At 35.5% G+C, this 13,840-nt stretch overlaps 1 protein-coding gene across 1 annotated transcript in view; it reads right to left on the bottom strand.

Annotated features, from left to right (window-relative positions):
- Positions 1 to 1,087: 1,087 nt before the first annotated feature.
- Positions 1,088 to 13,840, bottom strand: part of LOC149807261 (O(6)-methylguanine-induced apoptosis 2-like) — a 37,664-nt gene continuing 24,911 nt past the window's right edge. Inside the window, exons 5-9 of the mRNA XM_089964156.1 lie at positions 13,309 to 13,423; positions 11,691 to 11,794; positions 9,776 to 9,840; positions 8,253 to 8,443; positions 1,088 to 4,555 (exon numbers count right to left, since the gene is read on the bottom strand). Coding sequence (XP_089820282.1) covers positions 4,488 to 4,555; positions 8,253 to 8,443; positions 9,776 to 9,840; positions 11,691 to 11,794; positions 13,309 to 13,423 — 543 coding nt within the window. The 3' untranslated portion in view covers positions 1,088 to 4,487. The remainder of the gene's footprint in view (positions 4,556 to 8,252; positions 8,444 to 9,775; positions 9,841 to 11,690; positions 11,795 to 13,308; positions 13,424 to 13,840) is intronic.

Raw genomic sequence — 13,840 nt, 5'->3', positions numbered from 1 at the left:
TGGAACAACTGAATTTGTTTGATTAATCCCCATGGAGTGTAAGTTATGTGTTGATGGAGTGACACCACCCAGCACTGGGAAAATACATGAATGAAAAGCTCAATCCCCACATGTTTAAAAATTCTTACTGGTGTAGCCATTGCATATTTGACAGTCTGTCACAGCTATGCAGATGTAATAAGATAATTTTCTATCCTGAAGAACAGTACCATCCAGTCTCTGGTGAGTGCAAATGAACTCTTATGGCACTTGCATTATTTCACTCCTCGCTAGAGAACTACTGACAGCAGTAAAGACTGCTTCTATTTGAGACTGTATTCCACTATTTATTATTTGTATTTTCTATTCAATGTTTGTGTGATTGTGATTATGTGTCTGTACATATGTGCATTTTGTGTGGTAATGATATTTGACAATACTAAAGGACTGACCATTTACTTTTCTGGGAATGGCAGAGCGTTTTTGGAAAAAAGTTTTGACTCACATTGCTTGAAAAATATTTTTGTGCTAATTTGTATAAAAAAGTATTAATAATATTCAATATCTTAGTTGCAAAAATGCATTATCATGAGATACCCTGGTAAAATAAAACATCCATGCTGACCAATGACCCAAATGGTCTCTAAGTTTACCAACTATTTTTTGTTTTAAGTGCATTAAACGATTAAAAAATATTTTATATTCTTGTATTAAATTTGTTATTTTCCATCAGTTTCTATGGGCTTATATGAGTAGATAACTTGTTCTCAGCTTCATGTCCCTCTTTGGGATTCAAGCTCCAACCCTGTCTGGGAGGTTGGCAGGTATGCAAACTATCAATCAAGTCTGGTCCAAGTATGTGCTGCAGACTGATATTACTGTGTCAAAACAATTTTTCTTCTTTGAGTTACAGTGATCTTGATCTTTTTTCTTTGAAATAGACTGGATTCTTTCTTACCCAACTGCAAGCTATCCACAAAGTTTGGTGAAGGTACAGTCTGTAGAACTGAAGTTATTTTACAGAAAAGGATAAATTACCAGACAGGGAGACATACTGATTCACAGGATAATGCTCTCTGCCAAATAGTGGGTATAAAAATAACAACGCTTGTTTAACTTTAGGTTTTATTTTTTATACTGATAAAAAATAAAACATCACTTAATTCCATCTCACTCACATAAATACACAATTTTCCCTGCATACACAATGGCAGACCTCATGTACACAAGCAGCACCTGACATACACACAGAAACACACACACACACATGCATACATTAACACATACACACTTTTCCTCACATACACACTGAAACACACATATACACTCTTCCTCATACACACTGACTTATATACACACACTTTTTCTCACATACACATTTACATGTTATATACACACTCTCTTCCTTATATACACATATTCAACCCAGCCTGAACTTTCGGTCTCTCCAGAAAATAACTTCTTTTGCAAATGCAGCACATTTTACAAAATAAAATATCACAGATAAATAGATACATTATGGTTATATTACACACTGTAAAAATGTTCTAGTAATTTTAAAATTTTGTCATTTGTAAAATATTTATATTATAAAATATAACTTATCTAATGCTGACTTAACGTGACTCACTAAGTCAATTTAACATGACTGTATTTTTGAGCTGAAATGAATACCTAGTTTTTCCTATTTGAATATTCATTGAATGTACTGTAATAAGAGTCAGGTGTTTGTGTTGTTAAATAATGTATTTAATCTATCCACTTTTCTGTGTCCACTTTGGTGTTTACTGACCTCTCTCTTTCCCACTCCAAACCAAGCCATGCTGAGAACACTGTGAAATATGTAATCTAAATCTCATTAAATGACACTATATGGGTCAAATCAAATCAAATTAATGTAGGTGTTAATTTCACATAAGCATTCTTTTAGTGCTGAAGATGGTAATTTTTATGGTGGGGACTATCAGAATAATTCTTCTGGGAGGCAATTTTTTTAACAATAAAAATCACACTGATGTGCGGACTATTATATTTCATTAAATTTGGATATGTTTATTGCTGGTCTATAGAATTTGTCATACTTGTCTTTGCCTGACATGGCTAAGAGGACTGACTTTTTGACCAACTATAAAATGTCCAAATCAGACATTGGGATATTCTGCTTTAGTTGTCACTGAAACCCATACACAGACTTCACTGTGTATGTAAGATGTACATCACAATATATGTTGCTTCTGTAAACAGTATAATGTAATCACTACCGGGGCCAGATATGTGGGAACATGTCCACTGTCTCAACCATGTTTAGGAGTAGACCATCTGGTTTTACAAGAAAAGAGGGATTCCTAAGAAACAATTAAGTTATCTTCAAAAAGGCACAGGAAAGAAAAAGTCAAATAATTACCGTACAACTTCACTATATGCTGATAACCTTGTACTAATGAACAGCAAAACCAGAGAGTAAAAACATTTACTCTAACAATTCTTTACCCCATAAACTTAAATGATTCTGTTCCAAAGTCTTGTCAACTGGTCTATGTATACCTCATTTATATGATGCTGACATTTGCAGTACTGACTTGAAAGAAAATAAGAAAAGGTAAATGTCATGTTTTAAGCATATTGGTAATTCCCTAGCTAGGTAATTACTTCAAAAGTTGAATAAAAAACCAACTGCAGAAATATTCTGGAGTAGCCTTTCTTAGGAAAGATGTTTGGGGTGGGTGGGGTAGAGAGTGGTAATGATTTACAGGATTGGCTACAACTGTTCCTGACAAAACTAGTATCTAACAATACAGCTGTCCCTGACAGAACTAGTATCTAACAATACAGCTGTCCCTGACAGAACTAGTATCTAACAATACAGCTGTCCCTGACAAAACTAGTATCTAACAATACAGCTGTCCCTGACAGAACTAGCATCTAACAATACAGCTGTCCCTGACAGAACTAGCATCTAACAATACAGCTGTCCCTGACAAAACTAGTATCTAACAATACAGCTGTCCCTGACAGAACTAGCATCTAACAATACAGCTGTCCTTGACAGAACTAGTATATAACAATAGTTCACACATTTGTTAAAACTCTGGCCGATTAATACATAGAGGTTTTATTGACTTTGATATGACCCCTTTTCTATACTATGTTTTTCATCAACTTTATTACATGTTATCCCTTCATGAGTACCACAAATGTACATGGGGACACATCTGAGGTATGTGGGTGGGAAGGCAGAGGCAGTATGCAAACCCCTTACAAACGAGCAAGAAACTAACAGAACATTTCCTGTATTAGGTTTTCTCAACAGTTAGATGGTTAAAATTATTCCCTTGAAACGCTGAAAATGCAGGAATGTCTGTGAGCTTCACTGCCTGGCCCCTATCAGGGGTTTCATCCTACAAACCCCTTGCCTACTTGTTTATGCCCCACCTGCTCCTAACACTATTGTTTGATCTGCCCCTGGTAAAAGGCGATATTGTGATCAAGGTAACTATTCAGAATATTGATGCGATGATTACTTTGTGAGTTAGAGTATTGAATTTCAGGTGATTTATTAGGTTTAAAGTTGTTCCATTGAGAACTAATTAGAGTTGTATGCTTCACATTTCACCTAGTTTCTTTCTTGTGCAAAATGCTGTCAAGCTCATTGCATAAATAAACATACATTCAAATACCAATAATGTATTTGAATCTTACAAAAAAGTATTGGAATTCAAAAGACTGGATATTCATTTCAGCTATATTGTATTATTATTAATATTTTCAACATAAGCAATTATTCACTTATGTTAATAAGGTCTAGTGAATATAAAAGTTCTAGATATGCCCAACATTCCCTTTCAGTTGACAGTATAACTCTAACTTGGCTTCTTTTGGACAAAATATGGTAACAATTCTCCGTAGGAGTTATTAATAAAACTAGCATGCTTAAAACATGAAGTACACAATTATAATAAAGATCAATAAATGAAAATGAATTTCTAAATCGACATCAAAATCTTGAGGTAAAGTATATTGTGATTAGAGCTGATCTGAGATGGTTTTCTTCTAGACAGCAGAAATGGCTACATTTTGTCACAGAACAATTCCTTTTGTGCCCTTATGGATTTTACCATACTATCTTGAGAAAGAGGAGAGATTTTCATAAAAGATTTATGATTAATTACAAAAAATTAGACAAAAAGATTAAAATTTTAATAAAAATGTCTTTTAGAAAGCTAAAACATCAACAACATATGATGTAGGGATGACACTGACAATATTTTACTACAGAATGAATCCTTGTACTATGTCAGAGTGGTTATCACAGACGCCTGTGTCAAAGTTGTAAACAGACACCCCTGACTTTTAAGATAAAATGCAGAACATTGTTTAAAACCCATAGCACCACTTCAATGTGATTTGGGTGTTCATCTAACAAAAGCTGCAAATAAATATTTTTTGATGGAAAAAAATATATTGTTCAACAAATTTATGACTTTTTAGCTTTCTCGTTGTCAGGTCTTCTAAACCCACTTCCCTCCTGCATTGTATATAAAAGACTGTTTTCCTAGCTGAACTGGCCGGTAGTGTGCTGCAAAACAGAATAAACAAAGCACCTCAATAATAATAAAATGAAAGACTGAGAAAAATAATGTATTTTGTTCTTAACAGAACTAAATTAATTTTGAAAAGGATAATAATGTTGTGTCTCTCAATAAGAAGCAGATCCATCAAGCATTTTAAACATGCCAATTACAAGTTTTCTGAGAAGTCTTGATTTCATGCTTTTAAAACAACAATTACACACTGAGATGATTTGAAAATAAAAACAATACTTTATTACATCTTAAGGTAGGACTTAAGTTTTTGGATAGGATGCAGTAAAGGATGCAACCAGTCTCCAATCAAGCCATCCATGACCTCTCTGCTTTCAGGCCACCCATGAGCTTTCTCCTTTCAGGCCACCCATGAACTCTCTCCTTTCAGGCCACCCATGAACTCTCTCCTTTCAGACCACCCATGAACTCTCTCCTTTCAGGCCACCCATGAGCTTTCTCCTTTCAAGCCACCCATGAACTCTCTTTCTGAAGCTACCCACAATCAAAAAATGTAGCTCCATAACCATCAACACGTATGTACTTTGAAACTCTTCCTAAAATGAAGAACTAAATCAGATGATAGATCAGCACAGCAAAATTAATTCTTCTTTGAGTACCCCCTTTGCAGTCACACCAACCCCTCTAGTCCATTAATATATCAGACCTGTGTTGATACCGATGGATGATTGGAGAGGCTGATGTCCCCATTTCATAAAAACAAGGATTGTCTGTGCTTTGTTTGCAACACAGAAATTTAAGATGCTTACTGGTGTATCTCACATTGTTTGAGTTATCATAAGTTGATGGGTCCTTTATGGATGGTGATATGTACAGAATATTTCCTCATCAAATCCTATGTCTGATGACTTGTTAAATCCACGTGGAATAACAAAATCTTTTGTTCTGTGGCCATTTTGAATTTTGTGGCTACATGCGGCTGTTACCAAATACTGTTAAGTGTCTAAACTGTATGCTGGTGTTTTCTGGGCATATTTGTGAGCAGCAAAAATTGCATACTTTAACGAATAGGTGACATCATAGCCTCAAATCATCCATCAGTATCAACACAGGGGGCACTCACCAGTTATTATGTACTTTTATGAGAGTGATGTATGTAAGGTGAAGTTGTTTGCATTTAAAACATGCACACTGGAGAGAATGTTGGCATACCTCTATGCTACTTTAATGTACTGTGGCTGACATTTCTTTGGATATTGTACTTTTGGAAATTGTTCATGATCTAAGTACACTTCTAACTAAAATGACTGCTCCTTTGTGCTAAAAAAATCAGCCTGAATTAGTTTAAAGTACATTATCCATAGAAGCTATTAAAATTAGGAAAATGAATTTTGCCAGACTAGACAATGCCAGCTTCTGAAAGTGCAATGAATGAATTACCAAATAGATAAAATGCAGAAAAAGCTATTGGCTCTTTTATTTATACAATTTACCTCTGAAGTTCAGGAAGTGAAAATGACAAAGTGGAGCTAGCACTTTTTTGAAAGGTGCACATCTGGAGTAAGGCCAAGCTGTATACTAGCTATAACCCATATTACACCCATCAATCACACACCAAAATAAAGGGAATTAAAGATTCTTTGAACTATACCTAAGATATACAAGGTCGTTTTAAAATAACCAGAATAACCAGTGAGGAAACCTGGGGAAATTCTTTTTCTTCTTTAAAATTCTAACCCTATGCCAAATACGAAACTGTAGAGCACCACCACAGGATTTAGGGGCTCATTTGTCAGATTACAACCCCCCAGTTGTGAAAATATATAAAACTCACTGTTTAACTTAATAAAGAACCTGTATGGAACAAAGAGGATATTTCATAAGTAAGGCAGTGATAACTACATCCCAGATAGTACTTTACTGAAGAGGGAAGTGATAACTATTAACATTTTGGTAAACACATAAAAATGGAGATAAAAGAAAATTAGCAGGCACTAAATGGGGAGGGGTCAGAGTGATGTTTGTTTCTTTACTGTACTGTATTCCTTCACAACTCTATCCACAACAGCTGCATTATAAATGGACCTGGCTTAAAACAGCAAATGATACAGTAGTTCCTCTTTATAACAATGTCCATTAGAGCTTCCTTATAGTGAGGCTGCCTTACAGTGAAGTACAAGATTTTATTACCACTTAATAAAATGGGATCCATGACAATACTTACCGTATAACATGAACTGTGTTGTAATAAAGGACCTTATAGTGAGTGTGTGCTGTATTTATCTATGCAGAATGTACTCCATCTGTAAACATCAAAGACCCAGACTTGCCACTACACAATGTAGCAGTATGTCGTGGTACATGCTGCAATGCTTGAAATAATAAATCAACGTAGAGCCTGATTTGCCCATGAATTATATTATGATCTACTTTTATTGAGAGCACAATGCAAAATATGTACAAGTAGCCTATACAAACAAAGACAATATAATCCATTACTGCCAACATAGGCACAGAAAATATAACGCATCACTTCCTACACTGGCACAGACAATATAATTCATTATTGCCTACATTGGCATAGTGATATAATCCATTAATGCCAACAAAAGATAGACAATATGGTCCTTTATTGCCAAAACAGGCAAACACAATATAATGCATTACTTCCTACACTGGCACAGACAATATTATTTATTATTGCCTACACTGGCATAGTGATATAATCAATTAATGTCAACACCAGATAGACAATATGGTCCTTTATTGCCAAAACAGGCATACACAATATAATGCATTAATGCCAGCAGAGGAACAGATGATAAAATGCATTACTACCTACACAGGCACAGGTGACATGATACATTACTGCCTACACAGACAAAGATATAATACATTACTGCCAACACAAAGATGATATAATGCATTACTGCCAACACAAAGATCATATAATGCATTACTGCCGACACAAAGATGATATTACTCATTACTGCATATGCAGACACAGATGATAAAATGTTTTACTGCCTACATAAATGATATAATGCATCACTGTCTACACAGACACAGATAATATAATGTATCACTGCCTGCACAAACACAGATGATATAATGCAATACTGCCTGTACAATTTAATTCATGAATGACAGCACAGGCACACACAATATAGAGAGGATATTTGCTTGTAATGACTAAATAATGCATACATTTCATTGAGTGGGTACAAATACTTTAGTTTTTCACCCATGAATTGAAATATATCCATTATTCACCAGAAGCATGCACATTTTCTTTTTTCTTTTATGCTCAAATGTGTTTACAATATGTATAACAAACTGAAATAGCAGATTTCTTACTCTATCCCACACTATAATGTTAGTGGTTTACTGTTTATGTTCTGTTGTGTTTTGTTGTGTATATTCGCACAGAAAATTTATTAGTAACATAATTCTCCTTCCCGATTTAAGGCTAAAAATGTTACTAAGAAACAAAAAACTCAAAAAAAGTATAATGCACATTGCTGGATCTGAACTTGGTTTGTCTGCATGAGAAGTAGCCATACTACCATTAGACTGCATAACCATCTAAAATGGACTCAAATTTCTTGGCTATAACGGTATTAACATGGCAGTGAAACTATTTATATTTTTCCCCCAGTGAGTTGTCACAATTATTTCACTTGGAAAATCCAGTAATTAGTGACCTAACATAAAATAAAATCCATTACTAACCTGGTCCAGGTAAATCACTACTTTTAGTATTGTTTGTCCACCTGCTGGTGCTGGAGACAAATGCTGAACTGGACATGAAATGTTTTGGCTGACCCTCAAAGTCCACCAACTCATAACTTCCAGGCCCTGGAGCAGGAGGTGTTGGTGGCAAGGGCATAGCTGGGGCTGATATACACAGGTAATGCTTCATTCTGAAAATTCAAAGCCAGAAGTAATTTACAGAAGAAGAAGGCCATGTTCATCACTGAACCCACATTCAAAGCATTTATATAAACCTATGTTATTACAAATTTTTCTCTATGACCATTATGCCACAGTGTAGCAACAACCTTTATCCCACCATTATTTGAACATTCAAAAGAAAGTTACAAGTAAATGTGTTGCAGAATGCATTATCTTTGTTTCACAATAGGATGTCTCAAGTATGAACCACACTTATGTATGGGTTTAGGAGATTTAAGCAAACAGAAAACTTCAAATATAAAACTTCAGCAAAACTGTTGGTGACAGCATCACAGCAATGGTTGGGAACTATTGTCAGTACCACCACTGCTACTGTTGATAAAGTCAAAACTGTTGGCAATACCATCACTGCTATTGTTGATAAAGTCAAAACTGTTGGCAATACCATCACTGCCATTGTTGATAAAGTCAAAACTGTTGGCAATATCACCACTGCCACTGTTGATAAAGTCAAACCTGTTGGCAATACCATCAATGCTACTATTCACAATATTATCACTGTCACTGTTGGTAGTACCATCAATGCCACTATTGGCAATACCATCAATGCCACTGCTGGCAGTACCATCAATGCCACTAGTCTCAATACCATCACTGTCACTGTTGGCAGTACCATCAATGCCACTAGTCTCAATACCATCATTGTCACTGTTGGCAGTACCATCAATGCCACTGTTGGCAATACCATCAATGCAATTGTTGGCAGTACCATCAATGCCACTGTTGGAAACACCATCAATGCCACTGTTGGCAGTACCATCAATGCCACTGTTGCCGATACCATCAATGGCACTATTTGCAATACCATCATTGTCACTGTTGGCAGTACCATCAATGCCATTATTGGCAGTATCATCAATGCCACTGTTGATAAAATCAAACTGTTGCCAATACCACCACTGCCACTGCTGATAAAGTGATCATTATTTTTTCAGTAAAGTGGGCTTGAAAAAGAAATTTTCACTGTAACTATCTGAAATATACCATAAGATAATTTTTTTTAGTTATTACTTATTATTAAAATTTTAATAGCAAATCTATCTAATAACATAATTTAATTTAAATAAGCTTATCTAAGTTTGACCTAAATAAATTTACATATACATTCAATGATGCAATGTTTAAGAGAGGCATGGATATGTTGCAATCCAAAGTAAAATTATGCCAAACTTTCCAAATAATTGCTAAATAATTTGTTTGTCTTTAGTTTACAAACATCTCAATGCTTAACTTGTTTTAAGTTTAACTGAAATTTAAATAGTATCCATCCTGTTACTTACGGGAAAAGCTGTTTTTTCGCTGGCTCTACAGGTTCATGTGGCTTATATGCTCCAGGTCCTGGAAACTGGGGAGGAAACCACAGTTGATTTAAAAATCCCAGTTTATGCCATTTTTGAGAAAAGAGTAAACAGAAACATGCATCTCTGCAGATAGCTACACTTCAGTTTTGGAAAACAAAGAAAGTCCATTCATCTCCTGATGGTAGGATCAAAGTATGTCTGTCATATTAAGCAGAAATGCAGTGAAACATTTAACATTTACGCTTAATAAAAAAAAGCACTGTTGCTTTTCTAAGTTTAACACTTCAAGTGCTGTATATAATTTTTTTTTACAGTTTCTGCAAAGCAAGATCTCAAGGATGAATTTTATAACATCTGAATGATAATGTAATATACATCTGGTCATCCAGTCTATTAAAAACACAATCAACAAAGATATTTTACAATATAAATATGGTAGTTGTTCCAAGCACATATTTAATTCATTTTAATAATTTATCTCCAGATTACAAAATTTCCAAGAAACTGAATCAAAATCAGTAATATTAGGTAGAATCTTAATAAACCATCACCACAGCTTCTACCTTAAGCATGTGCCACCTAGATCATCACCACAGCTTCTACCTTAAGCATGTGCCACCTAGACCATCACCACAGCTTCTACCTTAAGCATGTGCCACCTAGACCATCACCACAGCTTCTACCTTAAGCATGTGCCACCTAGACCATCACCACAGCTTCTACCTTAAGCATATGCCACCTAGACCGTCACCACAGCTTCTACCTTAAGCATGTGCCACCTAGACCATCACCACAGCTTCTACCTTAAGCATGTGCCACCTAGACCATCACCACAGCTTCTACCTTAAGCATGTGCCACCTAGACCGTCACCACAGCTTCTACCTTAAGCATGTGCCACCTAGACCATCACCACAGCTTCTACCTTAAGCATATGCCACCCAGACCGTCACCACAGCTTCTACCTTAAGCATGTGCCACCCAGACCATCACCACAGCTTCTACCTTAAGCATGTGCCACCCAGACCATCACCACAGCTTCTACCTTAAGCATGGGCCACCTAGACCATCACCACAGCTTCTACCTTAAGCATGTGCCACCTAGACCATCACCACAGCTTCTACCTTAAGCATGTGCCACCTAGACCATCACCACAGCTTCTACCTTAAGCATATGCCACCTAGACCATCACCACAGCTTCTACCTTAAGCATATGCCACCTAGACCATCACCACAGCTTCTACCTTAAGCATGTGCCACCTAGACCATCACCACAGCTTCTACCTTAAGCGTGTGCCACCTAGACCATCACCACAGCTTCTACCTTAAGCATATGTTACCTAGACCATCACCACAGCTTCTACCTTAAGCATGTGCCACCTATACCATCACCACAGTGTCTACCTTAAGCATGTGCCACCTAGACCATCACCACAGCTTCTACCTTAAGCATATGCCACCTAGACCATCACCACAGCTTCTACCTTAAGCATGTGCCACCTAGACCATCACCACAGCTTCTACCTTAAGCATGTGCCACCTAGACCATCACCACAGCTTCTACCTTAAGCATATGTTACCTAGACCACCACCACAGCTTCTACCTTAAGCATGTGCCACCTATACCATCACCACAGCATCTACCTTAAGCATGTGCCACCTAGACCATCACCACAGCTTCTACCTTAAGCATGTGCCACATAGTAATCAGGTTGAGGAAGATAACTTTTTATGTTTGATTATTATAATCACAAAAAAGCACATTCTGCTATCATTCATGTTTTCAATCACAGAAAATAATAGCAAAGTGTGTTTCCAGCTTCCGTTATGAGACAAGAATAAAGGCATGATACATATTTCTAAAATGGCATTTACTAAATAACTGTAATACTTACATTTGGTGGATCTGGTTGTATTTGCCTTTTACTTTTTGATTTAAAGCTTGAAATGGGTATCTTGACACTGTCATGAAGTAAATTATCCCTCACATTGTATTGACCTAGAACAAGAATAAATGTGCATCGAAATATAGTAAATTCCATACAGCCCTGGTACAACAATGACAACAACAATAAAAACCAACAATAAAACAAATGGTAATCACAAATCATGATTCAAAAGCTCTCATCCAAAACACATGCAATTACAATAACAAAACGTATTATGTGTATAAAATCCAGTAATAATCATAAATGCTGTAGATCCACATTATGATATCCCTTGGGGCACAAAAAATATTTAGTTAAAACAGAGCTTGGATGACTGAGTTTTGTTTAATTATATCTATATGCTTGGAGGACACATGTAGATTTCATGCCTGATAATGTACATGAATAAGCGTTTGGATAAACAATGTTTTAATGTATGCCCAAACAGAATATTTCTTTCTGAAGAAAGTGAGCTATCAATAAAAAAGAAATCTTCATATTTTTTTGTGGCAATTATATTTTGCTTAGCCCAAAGGAAATGGACGACTAATTATTTTACAACCAGAGAACCAGTCTACTGGTTGAGGAGTACAAATTATTTTGAGATGCATCCTTTGGATATTAACTGGATTTAAATATTTTCCATTATTCATTTCATAAACTTCAATCTATGTCCATAGGTGACAAGAATTTTTTTCATTATATCCTGTACTTAATTTCTTACTGACAAAAAAGCAAATGGACTCTTAGTACCAGGCTATGTTATTAGGTGTAGACCAAGGAGACCTTCTGTTTAGGAGTGCAAGGTTAAAGTAAATTATCCAAAGTACCTGTATTTCAAGGCTAAGAATTTTCAAAGTTTAATGAATTAAAGCATGCATAGTTTGCATGCCAAACTAATGCAGAAATTGATTTTCTTTTTTTTAAATATATTAACATTAAGTTCTATGGAAAATTAATTGGTGGTCCCATCGCTAAACTGACATTCTTACAATAATATTTTCTTGGATTACAACAAATGTAAATTTTCAAATGTATTATGGTAAATGATTTCAATACTGCAAGGTGAATTTATTTTACAGAAGTGAAATCTGAGTCAAGTTTCTATGTAAGGCACACACTGTATATACTTGTGTACGAGTCAGATTTAACTGCAACCTTCACAGACCCAGATATGCCATTAAATAATGCTCCAGAATATCTGGGTCTGTGCAGTTTGTTAGGTATACTCAGCAGAACAAATAACATAGACCATGATATGCTGGCACATTATGCAATGACAGATCAAAGCCTATGGTGTTTGCAGTTGGACCTGATTCATGAGGAAAGTGTTTTTGTCTTACACAGGCAGTATGAATAGGAGTATTCACAATGGAGTTGTCTCATCTTCCTGCCATTTATGCATATTCACTGGCAAAAATAAATTTAATGCATAAAATACTTTAAAAAATTTGCAGATTTTGTTTTTAACTTCTACCAGGGCAAAATACAAACACTGGAGTGGGAGACAACAATCCATCCATGATACTTCTGTGTTATGAACCATCTGTACAGAAAAGATAGCAGTAGATGTCAGAACAAGTACCTGGAGCAGGAAATTTTGCAGCATCTTTGTTGTTCATAACTTCTCTTTTGGACTGAGATTTAAAAGCAGCATCTGCAGACACATTATTGACTTTTCCAAGTTTTGTTTTTGTCACCTATAAAAAAGTACATCTTTAATGTAGAAGAGATCAATCCATGTGTATTGACAGGCTACTATAATGACAACATTAACTGCTAGGCATTTTTATGCAAAATTAGTAACTTAATTGATTTTTGTAAAATATTTCTGGTTAAGATAGTTTTTATTTATAGTCAGCATGATTTAAAACAACAATTGAACAAAAGCTCTAATGAGCTTTGTACTGACATGGTATGAAAAAACAAGACACAAAACAAACATTATTTGCATGACATACAACAACAGCATAATACATGGATACAATTGGACAAAACACATTATTACAGTTGGACAAAACACATTAACAATTATGTAAGAAGTGATCTGGCATGAATTGTTAATGCTAGAGGTGGACAGCTTGATTTGTATCCAAGGCAGCCATAGTTCGCTTACT

The sequence above is a fragment of the Sinohyriopsis cumingii genome, chromosome 1 (assembly GCF_028554795.1).
Source record: "Sinohyriopsis cumingii isolate HCF-2022 chromosome 1, ASM2855479v2, whole genome shotgun sequence".
Taxonomy (NCBI): Eukaryota; Metazoa; Mollusca; class Bivalvia; order Unionida; family Unionidae; genus Sinohyriopsis; species Sinohyriopsis cumingii.
The sequence above is the reverse complement of the archived record's forward strand: the minus strand, read 5'-3'. Positions and strand labels throughout refer to the sequence as shown.